This window comes from Petaurus breviceps, unplaced genomic scaffold (assembly GCF_028583685.1).
Source record: "Petaurus breviceps papuanus isolate PSGF00001 unplaced genomic scaffold, PetGlider_PUasm1.0 90919, whole genome shotgun sequence".
Lineage (NCBI taxonomy): Eukaryota > Metazoa > Chordata > Mammalia > Diprotodontia > Petauridae > Petaurus > Petaurus breviceps.
In genome coordinates this window covers 43,063,541-43,080,627 of record NW_027187378.1, presented here as the reverse complement: position 1 = coordinate 43,080,627, position 17,087 = coordinate 43,063,541, and the positions used below count along the sequence as shown (strand labels likewise).

Here is a 17,087-nt window from a genome sequence, read left to right as displayed (position 1 = left end):
TGTGTGACATATATTTTTTTAAACCTGACACTTTACACATAGTGATCTTCCCACCAGTCTTTCACAGATATCCTCCATTTAAGCAATGATGTGGCCTCAGGGGAGGGTTCTAAGGGATTCTCTTAGAAAACTGTAGATTACCTCATGAGTCCCTAGGTCATAACATCATTTCCCTAACCTCCTTCCAGGCTGCTACATTTAAAAGTTGTAGATTAATTTTAAGTAGCTAAGATGAAATAGAGACAGGAAACACACCCACACATGTGATAGATACAACCTGTGGAATAATAATATTAAAAACAAATAAAAACCATGCCGGAAAACTAACTATGGTTGAAACAGGCACAGATGAACTCAATATCAGCAGATTTTTTAAAAACTTGTTTAGATCTTCTTATTTCATCCTCCTGGGTAAAAATCTGAATGGAGAACCTTGCTCATAGAGTGGCATGTTGATTTTCTTACTATACAACAAAGGCCTCAGGAAAACAAAAACAAAACACACACAAAAACAGTATTGGAGTTCTACCAGACATATTGGTAACTTTCAGTATTTAGCTCATCAGTTTTCCAGATGTAAGTATGACCACAGTGATGCACAAGTGTCCCATTTTTAAATTATCTTTTGAGTACATATAAATATATGTATGTGGCTTCACAGATATCTTCAACATGCTGGAATAGGAAAGTATTCAAAATAATTGTTATATTCAGACACAGGCAATAAGTTTACGAATCCACTTAAAATCCCTCAAGCAAAAAGCAAAATAATTATGGGGACATTATAGGACTTGAGACTGAGCTGCTAATAAGATTACTTTTAAGCACAGGGTAGAATGAAAGTAGGAAGAAGCATTTCTGGTGCTGTTAGAAGTACTTTGTTCAGGTAGGTGCTTTTGTCTATACAGCCCTTTCCAAACCACATTGTTGGGCATTTTAGGATGACTTTATCCCATTAAATTAGTGGCTTCACATTTTCCAGGAAAACAATAGGATGAACCTCTTTCCTGCCTTATTATCAGGTCTCCTGATTGGCAATTACCTCTCCAGGGCCTCTATATCAGGAAGGTCTGCAGGCTTTGACCTTATGCCTTGACTTACTTACTCTCTGACTTCTCTTCTTCATTAGCCACCTTGCTCCCTCCCTTCTAACTGCTCTTCAGTAGTTTTATCCCCCTATTAAAATGTAAATTCTCTGAGAGTAGGGATTGTTGTTGGCCTGTATTTCTATCCTTAAAGCTTAGTACTATCCCTGTACATAGAAAGTAATTAATAAGTAATCAGTCATATGTGTGTGTAAACACATATATACATCAAAATCTATTTATACCTATGTATCTATTCATTTATCATTTATCTATATATCATCTATCTACACATAATTGATTAAACAGTAGCATTAATTATGCTTCTATATAGATATCCTTTTTTAATGCTTCACTGTATTCAGACATCATCAGTTACCTCTCTGGGGATGGATAGCATTTTTTATTATAAATCCTTCAGAGTTGTCTTGGATCATTGTATTGCTGAGAATAACTAAGTAATTCACAGCTGATCATCTTACAATATTCCTGTTACTTTGTACATAGTACATTTCACTTTGCATCGGTGCATACAAGTCTTTCCAGGTTTTCCTGAGAGCATCCTGCTCATTTCTTGTAGTACAATAGTATTCCATCGTGATCACAGAACACAACTTGTTCAGCCATTCCCCAATTGATGGGCATCCCCTTGATTTCTAATTCTTTGCCCCCAGAAATGAACTGTTATAAATATTTTGTACATATAGATCCTTTTCCTTTTTTAATGTCTTTTGGGATACAGACCTAGTAGTGGTATTGTTAAGTCAAAGGGTATGCATAGTTTTGTAGCCCTTTGGATATCGTTCCAAATTGCTCTATAGATTGGTTGAATTAGTTCACAACTCTACCAACAATGCATTAATGTCTACTTTTTTTCCCCACATTTGTCATTTACCTTTTCTGTCTTATTAGTCAATCTAATAGATATGAGGTAGTACCTCAGAATTGTTTTAATTTGCATTTCTCCAGTCAAGAGTGAGTTAGAGTATTTTTTTCATATGGCTATAGATGTCACCTGAAAACTGATGTTACTTTTTGATCACTTATCAGTTAGTGAATGGCTCTTATTTTTATAAATATGACTCCATTCTCTACATATTTGAGAAATGAGGCTTTTATCAGAGAAATTGCTTCAAAAATTTTTTCACAATTACTATTGCTAATTATATTTCCTTCCATCCTATCCCCCTCCCCTGTTTACTCTCTTCTGTCTCTCCTTTCACCCTGTCCCTCCTCAAAAGTGTTTTGCTTCTGACTATCCACTCCCTAATCTGAACTCCCTTCCATCACACACATCCTTTTCTTAAACTCTTCCCCTTCTACTTTCCTATAGAGTAAGATAGATTTTTATACCCAATTGAATGTGTATATTATTCCCTCTTTGAGCCAATTTTGATGAGAGTAAGATTCGCTCACTCTGACTCACCTTTTATCCTCCACTGTAAAAGCTTTTTCTTCCCTCTTCTTTATGAAATAGTTTACTCCATTCTACCTCTCCTTTTCTCTTTCTCCCAGTACTTTCCTCTCTCAGCCCTTAATTTTAGTTTTTTATATCATGCCTTCATATTCAACTCATACCTGTCCCCTCTTTCTATATATATACTTATAACTACTTTAACAATGACAATGGTCTTATAAGTTACAAATGTCATCTTCCAATGTAGGGATGTAAACAGTTTAATCTTATTAAGTCCATTATGATTTCCTTTTCCTGTTTACCTTTTTATGCTTCTCTTGAAAGTGAAATTTTTCTATTTGACTCTGGTCTTTTCATCAAGAATCTTTGAAAGTCCTCTCCCTTTGTGAATTTCCATTTTTTCCCCAGAAGGATTACATTCAGTTTTGTTAGGTAGATGATTCTTGATTATAATTCTAGTTCTTTTGCCCTGTGAAATATTATATTCCAAACCCTCCAATCCTTTAATGTAGAAGTTGCTAAATTTTGCATTATCTTGACTGTGCCTCCACCATTCTTGAATTGTTTCTTTCTTGCTGGTTGCAATATTTTCTCCTTGACCTGTGAACTCTGGAATCTGGCTATAATATTCCTGGCAATTTTCCTTTTGGAATCTCTTTTAGGAGGTGGTTGGTAGATTCTTTCAATTTCTATTTTACCCTCTGGTTCTAGAATATCAGGGCAGTTTTCCTTAATAATTTTTTGAAAGATGATATCTAGGCTCTTTTTTTGATCAGTTTTCATGCTAATTTTTAAATTATCTTTCTTGGTTCTCTTTTCTAACTCAGTTATTTTTCCAATTAGATATTTCACATTGTCTTCTATTTTTTTCATTCTTTTGATTTTGTTTTATTGTTTCTTAATTTCTTATAAAGTCATTAGCTTCCACTTGCTCCATTCTAATTTTTAACAAATTATTTTCTCCAGTGAACCTTTGGACCTCCTTTTCCATTTGGCCAATGCATTTTTAAGACATTCTTCTTCTCATTGGCTTTTTGGATCCCTTTCACCATTTAGCCTAGTCTGTTTTTAAGTTGTAATTTTCTTCAGTATTTTTTGTGTCTCCTTTACCAAATTGTTGACTCATTTTTGATGATTTTCTTGCATCTCTTTTATTTCTCTTCCAAATTTTTCCTCTGTCTCTCTTGCTTGATTTTCAAAACCCTTTTCTAGATCTTCCATTGCCTGAGACCAATTCATATTTTTTCTCAGAGGCTTTGGATATAGCTTTGACTTTGTTGTCTTCTTCTGAGTGTGTATTTCGATCTTCCTTGTCACCATAGTAACTTTCAATAGTCAGTTTTGTTTTGTTTTTCCACTGTTTGCTTATTTTCCCAGTCTATTACTTGACTTTTAGCTGTTTGTTAAGGTAGGGCTCTGCTTCCAGTATGGAAGCTATACTGTTCCAAACTTTAGGGGGTTTTTTGTGCAGTTCTTCTAGTGACCTGTAAGTGTTCAGTTATTCCAAGGTGGCATGATCAAAGGAGAGGTGTTTACTCTTCTCCTGGTCTGTGAGGACCACAAACACTCTTTCTTTTTGCCCTGAGACTGTGGGGAGGGTTCCCTCTCCACTGTGACCACAAGTTCTGCTATGCTAGTGCTCCTCCTCACCCTGGGACCAACACCCAGAATTGTGATCCAGATCTGAGTGTGCTGAAAACAAAAGAGTCCTGTCTTAGTGCTAGCAAAAAGACCCTTGTTATCTCCTTCCGACCAGTTGTTCAACCTCCTTACTGTCTATGGGCTGAAAGCTCTAAAATCTACTGCTTCTGCTGCGGATTCGGTCATTCCCTGGCTTGCTTTTAGTTTTCTGGGGCCAGGGCTATGTTGGTACCACCTGTGTTAGACTGTGCTCCACCCTCACCCAGGTGGGACAGACCCTTCCTGTTTACCTTCCAAGGTGCCTTTGGTGTCTTTGGACAAAGAGATCTGGAAATTGTTACTGCTGCCAGTGATTCAGTCACCCCAAGGCCTGTTTTGAGTTTGCTGGGGTCTGGTCTAGCTGCACTAGCACTGGACTACACTCCTCTTTCATCCTGATGCAACAGACCTTCCCTACCAACCTTGTGAGTTGTCTTGGGCTGGAAAATGGTTTCTCTCCATCTTTTTGTGAATTCTGCTGCTCTAGTTTGTTTAGAACTATTTTTTAAAGTGTTTGGAGGGTTTGGGGGGAGAGCTGAAGGTGGCTCTCTGCCTTTACACCACCATTTGGGTTCTGTCTCCTCTCAAAGTTCATTGTGTAGATTTCTTTCCTCCCTGGCTTCTCATAGTTACTTTCTTATTTGCCTAGAACCCTTCCTTCCCTGGAACTAGAAACAATTTTCAATCTCAGCTTGACTCATATAAATTTCTTCCTTGGATCTGCATTGAGAAGTGATGATTTAAGGAGAGTTGCGGTAAGATACCTTTCTTGATGTCTTTTATCTCACCCAAGCTGTAGGACCAGGGTGGCCACATTTGCTTTTTGAAAGGTTAATCTTCCTACATAATTCTCATCCCTCCCCTGATGGGAGTGGTGATTGCCATAGTTTAATCAATATAATGGCAATGCTGGTGAGGGTATGGTGGGGGAAGGGAAATTTTTTTTTTTAAAGACTCTTGGAAAAATGTTAAGAAAGACACAGGTCTTTGAGATATTTTCAAATGATTTCTATTAAAAACTAGTCATTTGAATCTCTTTGAGAGCAGCAGTCCTTAGTAGAGAGGAATGCCAAGGGGCCTATGGATGGTTTGTGGTCAAAGCAGATCCTAGAGATACCTTCCCAGACTCTCCATATCCTGAATCAGACTCCAAACCCTAGTGTAGCAATCCAACCATTTTTACTCATTCTCTCCAATTTCTGGAAAAAGAAAACTTTGTACAAATCTAATAAAAAAGCACAATCACTTGCAGACACATCCACAGTCACCAGTTATATATTGTATGAACAAGGAGCTTGTATTAGTCTTGACCACCAAAACTGTTTTGGATAACTAGTTTTTAATAGGAATCATTTGAAAATATCTCAAAGGCCTGTGTCTTTCTTAACATTTTCCAGAAGTCTTACCTCATAGGATCCTATGGCTTGGTGAGGGGAAGGATTTTAGTTGGGGGGTTATCAAGCTTTTTAAATTTTTTTTCCTTTTCTTATAAAAGGCAGAGGAAAAAGATAGAGACAGAGAGAGAGGAAGAAGGGAGAGAGAGAGGGAGTGAGAGAGACAGAGAAACTGTCCTTCTTACCAATGATTACCCTCCCTTCCCCACCCCACCTACAGTGCCTAAGAGAGAGCACATTATAGAAAGAAAACTAGATATAAAGGGTACCTCAAGAATCTTCTATTCTAACCAAGGTAGCATAGTTTAGTAGAAAGATAACTCACTGAGCTTAGAGCAAGAGTGTGCTGGTAAATGTTTAACATTTGGGGGTGGGAGGTGGGAAATAATTGTAAATACACATGCACACATATGCAAAATACACTTTTAAGCTTAATCTGTATTATTATGTTCTTCATCACATTCTTATCTGGCAACCAACAAAAGAACAATTCAGGCCACAATATGCAGCATTTCCTGATTTTGAAAGTGTGAATGATCACATTAAAATTTAAGAATCAGCCCTCCTGACTTAGGATAAGGAAACCTGGACTCATTCCCTTCCTTATATGCTGTGTGGCCATGAAGAAATCCCATCATTTCCCAGAATATTAATTTCTTTATCTGACAAAAAGGAGTAATAATACATGTACCACCTCCTTCCCAGGGTTTCTGCAAAGAACATAATTTTTAAACTTCAAAGCACATTGGTAGTTATTATTACTGGCTTCTATCTTCAACTCTTCTCAACCAGCTATCCTGGGCCTTTTGAGAGCCATGGTCCTATTATGAAGAGGTTTTCCCACCCCGCAGTGCCCTGTCTCTGTAATCACAGAGACTTTACTACTGGGAATTGTTATTCTTGTGGCCCTTTTACCTTTAATTCATAAGACGGCTCGAGATCAGGGCAATTCAAGAGTTCCTCATATATTTGACATGACGGCTCCTGTTTGATCTTGAAGAGTAGGTGGAATCTGCAGAAGCCTGTCTGATTTTAGCCGACCCTTTCTGTGCTGATCCATACACTGAAGACAATTCTAACATCATGAGGTAAGAAGTCAGCATGTTTTATCCTTTAATGCTTGTTTTTCTCTGTCTTCTCAAAGAAAATCCTGAGGATGAGGGTAAAAAGAATGATGTGACATCTCTAAGTGGAGAATTTTGTGAGATTTGGAAGAGACTCTTCAATTTGTCCAATCTCAAACTCCAAGAATATCCCTTAGAGGTGGATACCTGATCCCTACTGGAACATTTTCAGTGATGGGGACCTTATTATCTCCTAAAATGATTTAGTTCAACAATCATGAATTGAGACTCTATCCAAAACCTTTTCCTAGGCATTGTTTAATTGTGATATAATCTGTGGAAGTAAAACTTTTCATCTTTTCAATCCCACTATACAGTCACTGAGAGGAACAAGGTAGACAGTGTCTCCTACATCACAGAGCCTTTCAGTCTTTCCCAGAAAAATTCACTTCAAATGCCTAAGTTCTCCCTCTTTCTTTTTTTTTCTCCCATAACACTATAAATATGGAAAGAAAGAATGAAGTAAATGATCATTAGTCAGATGTAATAAAAGTGACACTCCTGACTATATCAGTCTAGTTTTTATTTTGAGGTTTTGTGGGATCTTTTGTTTGTTTTGTTTTTGAGTAGTAGAGATGGATGTTTGTTGAACCATGCACACTCTCACTGACACTCCTTTTGCCTGATTTTGGAAGTGTGAATGATCACATTGAAAATTTAAGAATCAGCTCTCCTGTGCTGGAACAAGCCAGCTCCAACACAGACCTGACTTAAGATCAGGAAACCTGGACTCCTTCCCTTCCTTATATGCTGTGTGGCCATGAAGAAATCACATAATTTCCCAGAATATTCATTTCTTTATCTGACTAAAAGGGGTAATAATACTTGCACCACCTCCTTCCCAGGGTTTATGTGAACACTATAATTTTTAAACTTCAAAGCACATTGGTAGTTATTATTGGTAGTTATTTGGCCAGTGGCAAGATGGGCCAAGATAAGTATTGCCACTGTCAATGCAGAACACTCAAAAGCTCATTGGCTTATTCAGGCATCAGATCCATGACTTTTATTTTGCATATATTTATATGCATACATATATTCAGATTAATATAACAGTAGAGAACTCCCTATGCAAATTAAATGACAGTTTATCTGTACACATATGTCTATGTATGTATTAATATATAAGTATATATGTATGTGTGTATATCTCTATCTACATAGTCATTCTTGTTCACATAAAAATCAATGAATGAATAAAATAATGAATAAATATCATGGTAGGTCAGAATTACAAGCTCAAAATAGATGAGATTTCATTTTGTGTACAATAATCAATAATCCGTAAGCATTTATTAAATGACTAATATATCCTAGATACCATGCTAAGTACTGGAGATATAAAAATAAAAGTGATGCAGTTCTTTTTCTCAAGAAGTTTACATTCTATTACAGCTAATTTAAGGCATGCAAAGCTAATAACAGCCATTTTTGGAACACTTTGTAGGTTTGTATTTTAAGATATTTAAGCTGAAAATTGGATCCTTTCTCTCCTCATAGGTCTAAATGGGGTGAGGGGAGGGGTTTAATATATCAATCTAACCTTTGGTATATATTACCTTTGAGTCTTTCTGTGTATCAGGATAACTTCTACTCCTGTTAGGTAATACTTTGTCTATGGCCTCTTAATTGGAACAACTGAATGTTCCACAAGTATAGTTTGCTAAGCCTAAGAATATGCTTTGTTTCCCCCCCGATTACATATATATATACATACATACACACATATACACACACAATTATGCAATGAAATACCTAAGTACCAATATTATAAAATACTAATCCTGCTCCATGTGCAAACAAATAAATTCTCCCTCAGTAAGTCTATATTACAAAAGTTTTTAGCCCACACAAGCAAACCATTAAGCATATGTGTTTTTCACATAGGGTGCTCTCCATCAAGAACTATTGCCCTAATGTCAGAGTCATCATAGAGATACTTCAGTCTCATAACAAGGTATGATAACAACTCAGTTTATCTAATGCCATTAGGCCATCAGATCAGAGATTAGAATTGGGAGGTAATTTAGAGGCCATCTAGTCCAATCCCCCTTGGTTAACAGATAAAGAAAGTGAAGCCTAGTCACAGAATAACAGAGTTTATTTAAAACCTCTACATTTCAGCAAAACCATCCCCTATTAGCCTTCCTAACATAGGGTCAACCAGTATTTGAAGATATCCAGGGAACGATAGAAACTACTACCTTCCAGTTATATCCCATTCCATATTTGGATCTAATTATTAAGAATTATGTATTTATATCCCCTTGAAATCAGTCTCTATAATTTCTTCCCCCCCCCCCATTTCAACCTAATTCTGACCTTTGGGATCAAGTAGAACATGCCTAATCTTTCTACCAAATGATAGTCTTTCATATATTTGAAATCAGTTATCACATGCCCACAAAGTCCTCTCTTCTTCAGGCTAAACATCCCCATTGTCTTCCATCATTCCACATATGATACCAGTCTCAAGGACCTTCACTGCCCTGGTTGATCTCTTCTATGTGTTTTTCAGATTATCAACGATTTTACTAAAATCTGGCCCACTGAATGCACTACAGATATTACCTCACTAGGGCGGAGCATAGGAGAGCTGTCACCTCCCTAAGCCTGGCCACTATGACTAAGATTGCATTAACTTCTTTGGCTGCTATAAAACACTATCTTGCTCTACTAATGTAATACACCAAGATGGGCTTCTTTACTTGGCTATGGGCTTGCACATGACTTTATATTTGTTTATAATTGGATTCTTTCTTCATTCTTTGGTAAAAATTAGATGCTTCCTGAACTTAGTCCTACAAAGGTGTGACTTTGGGCCCATGTCAGACCCATAGATATTTAACTTGAATTTATTGAACTAGATTTTGCTATTGGCAAAGCCAACCCAGTTGAAAGCATTTCTTTGTGAAACTGTTTTCTTACATATTCTTTTTATATAAGGTACCATCAGATACTGGTGGAACAAAGAGATATTCAGCATTTCCAAATAGAAATGATGAATTTCTTCTCATAACCAATATTGAGCTAAGTAAGCACTGGGAACCACTTTCATGTGCGTGTATAAAGACAATAAAGTATAGTGGAAATGTGCATGAGCCCTGAGTCTGAATCCTGATTCTGCCTTTTACTAGCTCCATGTGACCCTGAGAAAGCAAGATCACTTTTCAGAGCTTCAGTTTTACTAAAATGAGGATTGCACTACTTGCATTAACCATGTCTCAGGGTTGTTTGTGAGTTATTGTCATTATGAGTTGTGATTATGTCAAGGAATGAAGAGCAAGTGATCCAAGATCATTTTTCAGAAAGAAAAATTACCTTTAGAAAGAGTTCCCAGACTTGTGCATATTCTTAATTCCTAACCTATTTTCCAATTTGAACAGGAATACTTGCCAAAGATTCCCACCTGGAACTGGGCTTCTGAGGACAGCATCATCTGCTTTGCTGAACTGAAGCTAGGATTAATTGCTCAGGGCTGTTTGGTTCCAGGCTTAGCTACTTTTCTAACCTCCCTGTTTGTGAAACCAGTCAAAAAGGTAACCATGCCAGAAAAGTGCAAAAATGAAATTCAATCTGAACCCAATCTCCAGGCCTAAACCTACTGTATTCAAAAATAGATGACAATGTGATCAATAAGGGACACATGAAGGAAATGGAAGTCTTAGTGGCTACCATCAGTTGCACTTAGCTGAAAGCTACTGCATGAAAAAAAGAGATACAGATTTAATTCTCAACTTCTTTGCTGACTAATTGACTCTAGGAAATTTATTTACTTTCTCTGTGCTTCAATTTTTTCCTCTATAAAATGAAAATGCTATACGTCTTCCTCTCTATGTCAGGGATGCAATAAAAATAAGTTTGAGCCTAAACTATAGTGCTTTTATTGCTTTGAAAACTTTAAAACATTCTGTAAATGTTAACTAGTATCATTTTAGGAACAAAAATATAGGGCTAACCTAATTGGTGGTATAATTGCCGCTAAAATAATTATTTTATTAGGATAAATACCTGAAGGCTTAAGGGATTTAATGACTTGACAAGGACCACAAAGTCCATCAGTAACAGAGCAGGGATTCTAGTTTAGGCCCTCCTACTCCAAATACATGCCATTGTACTGTGATGGCGTGGCTGAGTGTTGTGGTTGAGTTGTTTTTCAGTCATGTTTGACTCTTTGTCAGCTCACTTGGGGTTTTCTTAACAAAGATGCTGGAAGAGTTTGCCATTTTCTTCTCTAGCACATTTTACAGATGAGGAACAGAGGCAAACAGGGCTAAGTGACTTGCCCAGGGTCATACAGCTAGTAAGTGTCTAAGGCAGGATTTTAACTCAGCTCTTCCTGACTCCAGACCCAACATTCTATCCACTAGTCCTATTAACTACTGAGTAATCATAATTAAGTACTAAAGCTCCAACAGGTCAGTACTCTCATTGGTGAGGGTGCTCTGATGATTCAGTTTGAAAGAAAGACAGAATTATATGCTTAGAAGAACCATCAGTATGCTTTTATTGCACTGTTTATGCTCCTGTTACCTTTTTACCTTTATAATGTCCACATGATAATAATATCAACAACTTATGCTTATATAAGTCTTTTAAGATTTACAGAGTACTTTACAAATATTATCTCATTTGAATCTCAAAATGACCCTAGAAGATAGGTGCTTTTATTATTCCCATTTAAGATGAGGAAAATGAAACAAAAGAAGTGAAATAACTTTCCCTCAGTCACATATTTAGCAAGTATCTGAAACTGGATTAGAACTCCTGTCTTTTTGACAGGTCCAGCATGATTTCTGCTGTACCACCTAGCTGCCCATACAACTTACATTACAGGATGATATGAACTAGACATGGTAACAGACTGTACTGAAATATGATGATACAACATGAGAAAGCTCAGTCTGGGAACTGGTTTTCAATCCCCCCTCAAACACTTTTAGACTCACAAGTCACAATCTTTTTGATCCTTGTTTTCCTCATCTGTAAAATGTGAATAAAATATCTCTTAATGCCTCACATAGAAACAATGAGGATCAAATAAGAAAAGTGTATAAAGTGCTATGACAACCTTAACAAACTATAAAAATATCAATTATTATCATTCTTTCCTTAATAGCGGTTCCTGAGTATTCTTTGGCTGGAGTGGGATGGACATAAAATGGCTAGGAGAACTTTGCCTTCCTATAACTTGGAAGATGTTAATCCTCTTGCTAAGTAGGGCTATTGCATTGCTACTACTGGAATGCTTCCAAGAAGCCATAATTTAATTCATGTAGTTCTTTCCTCGACCATGTACATCACAACCCCCTCCATGTCTTAGAAAGTTCCATGCATCATTGCTCCCAAAGTCATTTGGTATTGCTATCCAGTGTCTAACTTTTTGATGACAAGCCTCAGAGTTTGTGTTCTACTTCTATAGCTTTTGAGAACCCAGGGTTGTCCCCTTGCCGTGCTGAAGCATGGCCCCCGGAGGAGAGGTGGCTTCTCCTGAGATTTTGTAGTTTAGTGGAAATAAACCTGGATGTAGAGTCAGAAGGCAGGTCTCAACCTTGCCACTCACTACCTATTTTAATGTTGCACAGCCCACTCTTTCTATTTGACCTTCATTTTCCTCATTTACAAAAGGAGGAATTTGAACTATAGGGGTTCTTTTAACCTTTTTATTTGTGTCATGGACCTCTTTGGCTATCCACTGAGGACTCCTTCTCAGAAGAATATTCATAAATGCATAAAATAAAATGTATTTCCTTTATAATCCTAGTACAAAGGAAACTAATTATAGTGAAATAGAGTTACCAAAAAAGTTTTAAAAACATATTGATAGACCCCAGTATCAGAGGTGTGGAACTTGCAGCCTCAAGCCCATATGTGGCCCTCTAGGTCCTCAAGTGGGTCCCTTTAACTAAATCCAAACTTCATAGAACAAATCCCCTTAATAAAAGGCTTTGTTCTGTAAAACTTGGACTCAGTCAAAAGGTCATACCCAGGGACCTAGAAGGCCACATGTAGACTCCAGGCTACAGGCTCCCCACTCCTGTCCCAGGTTAAGAACACCTGGAGATAATGATTAAGGATCCTCAATGCTTCTTACTCTATCATTCTATAATCTCTACTGGCTTCTTAGGAATTTTGTGGTCTTTGTTGTTTATCTGCATTTTTTCCTCCTGTCTCCCAGCACACACACACACACACACACACACACACACACACACACACACACACCCCTTCCATACTTGAAAACCTCAGTTCATGTTTTCCTGATATTCCTTAGTCTTTTGACTTTATAAACTCAAAATAAAATAAAAAGATTGTGCTGAGTACTAGGGAGGTAAAAGTAGTAATAAAGAAGGGAAAAAAATAAAAAATAATTGACAAAGAAGAAACAAACTTTGAAATACATGACTTTGCTTTGCAATTCTCTCAGCCAATATGAGGAGATATAATAAAGAAATAAAAAAAGAATAATCATCATGCATTATGCTGTCTAAAGAAAGCTCATGTTGCTACATTGGATATGCTTTTACTATCACCTAGTGGTCAATAGATATGTCTCCAATAAAATGGCATGAATTCAAGGGAGTTAAATTCTACTGTTATACATTCAATGAGTGACAGAGAGTTACAGTATCTGCTATGATTGCTGTGATTTTAATTAGTTCTGGGAAATGTGAGGACTCTATATATTTCATGGAATTATTTCTGGGGGAGATAGAAAAGAAACCAAGTAGATTTTCTCCTCTTATTTAGAAGTTGAAAGTTTCTCTTTGAAGATAATTGTGTCAATACTAACTTCATTGGTGGCATTTTGGGAAATAAGGAAAATGAGATAGGCATTTGGTTAACAGAGTTCTTGTTATTGGCTGGGAAGGTGTGCAAACCATTTCAAGGAACTCATCTTGGAGAATTCTTAAGTCTTGGAACAGAACAAAGCTTTCTATAGCTTTTCATTCTCCTCTCTTCGTCCTCATCAGTTGGGAGGGAAGCTGTCAATTGGCTGTCATTAGGATGGGAGGCAAAGAAGGCCTGAGAACCTCAATAACAATATTTTAGAATCTTTGGTTTTTGCTACTGGTATAAGGTAGAAAGAACACTTTACTTGAAGGTAGAAGTTGAGTTCATATCAAGGCCCTGAGCGAGTCAATTATCTTGTCTTTTAGCTTGTTTCCTCATCTGCGGGCAAATTACTTCATTTTTATGACAGGAGACAAACCATTTGATCTCTTAGCTTCACTTTCCTTACCTACAAGACAGTAATAATAATGTTTGCATTCTCTACCACAAATTTCTATTATGAGGAAAATCATTTGTCAATATTAAAACCCTTGAGTAAAGGGCTGGCACTAGACTAGCCATGTGACCTTGGGCAAGTTATTTAACCCCAATTGCCCTCCAAAAAGCAAAAAAAAAAAAATATTAAAACCCTACAGAAATGCGTGAGCATATCTTTTTTTTGTGCCTCAGTTCATTCAGTAAAATGCAAATTAAAAACCCCAGCCTCTAGACCGAACTATTGTATCAAATAATTGAGATGATTTTTGTTGAATCCTTCATCTCTCAGATTCAAAGGTCCAACTAAGAATGGTGATACATATTTTAATTACCATATAAGCACAGTGAGACATAGGATTATGAGGAGGTTTTTTTTTTAAAATTGGTCCTTACAGTGAAGCATTGCCTTCAGTTTTAAACTAACATCCAAACTAGCTAGCTGTCTGTTCTCCAACCTCCTAGTATCAATAATCCAAATAGTTCTTGTTTTTCTCCCTGATCCTTTTCATACTGCCCCAGGAGGCCTTTTATATCTCCATGGTTATCCTTTATGGCCCTTTGCTAAAAATGGGAACATTCAGATAAGAGGTAATAAGCCAGTTTCCGGGGTAATGGGGAATTAAATAATAGAATGGACTGTCTAGTGAGGTGAGTCCAGCTCATTAGAGGAATTCAAGGGAATTCAGAAAACCTCTAGTAAAGCTGAATGTGGTTGGCTGGGTGAAGGATCCTGATCAGTTCTTAGAATGGGCCTGAGTTGCTAAATGGATAGTTTTTGTCTAAACCAGATACTCAGGACACTGATGATTTCTTTCTGAATGAGACCCAGTTGTTATTGAAAGCCAGCATACACATGTAATGGGAATGCAAATTTGGAAGATCTTCCCTGCCCCTAGGCTAAAGTGCACCTGAAGCCTGGGGAGGGAGGCTTGTTTTTCAGTAGATACTTCTTGATTGGCCAGTGAGTCAAATAAGGTTGTTACATTCTCTGAGCCAGGAGAAGGCTATATAAGCCCTGATGTGTAGCTTTGTTTTGGGACTCACTTTGAGAAGTGTTCTGTGATTTGATCTGAATTATGGGAAGCCGTTGTTGAGAGTCCCCCGGCTTTGAAAAAACCCAGATGTTGAAACCCAGATGTTGACTGGGTATGGATGTAATGGTTGGACAGTTTGGAAATCTGTCTACTTGATCTGTCTCTGTCTTGATAATTCTGCCTGTATATTTTGAAGTTCGGGATGCTGACCTTTTTCCCCTGAACAAGGTAAACGATATATGGTCTGACTGATTAAAGTAAGCTTGTTAACCCATTTTGAGTTGCTTTCCTTTATCAAAGCAGATCCAAGAACCTGTATGGGCAGCCACCCTGGGGACGCCGGGGTGCTTGCTGCTACAACACATTAAACCACATCCAGCCAAATATGCTCAGTTATCCAGAGTAGTTCACAATGGAAATGGAAATGGAATGGTCAGTCACCCTGTCCTGTACTTTGGGGAGCCACCCAACTTTAGGGACCAAGGCATCTAAAGGTGTGATTTGTATCTTTCATCCAGGTAAGGAAACCAGGGTGAAAGAATTGGTAAGGGAAGAATGTGGAGGTAATTTCCCATGGTGATGCTAACAATGGATGCTCATAGCCAATCACCAAGGCAATAAAAGTAAATCTGGAACTGGTCACTTAGCAACAATATTCTCACTCTCCAAACATATGCTCCTCTGGTTGCATGTGACCTTGCTGTGATTTCCTTCTCCCTCTCTGAAAGAGTTTTTTCCCCTTGGCAACACATTTACCTACTGCTGCTCACACTGTTTATCTTCTTGGTTCCATGGATCAAGGGAGTACTTGACATTGACTTTCACCTTTATGAAAATGTTACAAAATTGAGGGACACATCTTGATTTTCTTTTGATTACACAACTCAATCCAAATGAGCCTGTACCAGACCACTAAGCAGAATTATCATAGTGTATTAAGTCACTGCTATTCTCCATTTCTTCACTCTTCTAATTTTGGAAAACTGCAGTAACATCTTGGGCCATCAGCTAAATTTCCTGGGATGACCTGACCATAGACAAAGGAAACTGATGCCTTCTTGGAGGTATGTGGAATCAGAAAATCTCAGGATCTGGTCATTGGAACTCACTACTTCCTGAGACAGCCAGTTCTACTTCTGAACAGCTCTACTAGGATATCTGTCTTTACACAGAGAGTAAATCTGCTTCAGAACAGCTTCCATGTATTGCTTCTTTAAGAAGGTCATCAGCCTTCAGAGCTATCGTGTGGAGCCCAATTGTGAAAGTAACAAGACTATCCAACTTGGGAATGACCTCAAAAGTCAACTCATCCAGCTAAACAGATCTCCCCTCTAATATGATCCTGAGAAGTGAGCATTCAGCTTTTCCTTGAACACCTCCAGCAGTGATGAAGCCACTTCCTCCAAACACAAGCATTCTACTTCTAGACTGTTTTCCTTCCTTGTTAAGAATCTTTTTTCCCCCTAAATGTGGCCAAAATCTCACTACTTCTACCACTGCTTTAACATCTGTTATGTTAAACCTGTTTTCAGGTCTAAGCTCTAATTCAGTATATGTGACAGACTTTTGAATACCTGAGAACAGCATTCATGTCCCTTGCTAAATCATCCCTTCTGGATAGGCATTTCCACTTTCACCCTATAAAAGAGTATAGGACTTGACTTTGTTCTTCCTTTGATTGTGGCTGTTCAGTCAGGACTACTTGCTGAATTGCAGACAATGCCACAGTCATTGGTGGATGGTATCCATATATTTTATTTCATTTCAGTTCAAAACAACAAACTTTTAATGATTAAATGCTTACTATGTTCAGGACACTGTGTCAACTTATGAGAATCAGAAAACAAAAATGAAAATCCTACAAGAAGTTTATATTGCAGGACTCTAAATGATGCAATGGATAGAGCACTGGGACCAGAGTAAATGACACCTGAGTTCAAATCTGTCCTCAGACACTTATTAGCTATGATTCCTTGGGCAAGTCGCTTAATCTCTGTTTGCTTCAGTCTCCACCTTTATAAAATGGGGATAATAATAGCACCTACCACCCAGGGTTGTTGTGAGGATCAAATGAGATATCT

At 37.5% G+C, this 17,087-nt stretch overlaps 1 protein-coding gene across 1 annotated transcript in view; it reads left to right on the top strand.

Moving 5' to 3' along the window:
- KCNU1 (potassium calcium-activated channel subfamily U member 1) overlaps positions 1-17,087 on the top strand; it is a 305,967-nt gene that overhangs the window by 100,170 nt on the left and 188,710 nt on the right. Inside the window, 4 exon segments of the mRNA XM_069075353.1 lie at positions 4,832-4,937; positions 6,582-6,664; positions 8,588-8,657; positions 10,087-10,239. Of these exon segments, the coding sequence (XP_068931454.1) occupies positions 4,832-4,937; positions 6,582-6,664; positions 8,588-8,657; positions 10,087-10,239 (412 nt within the window).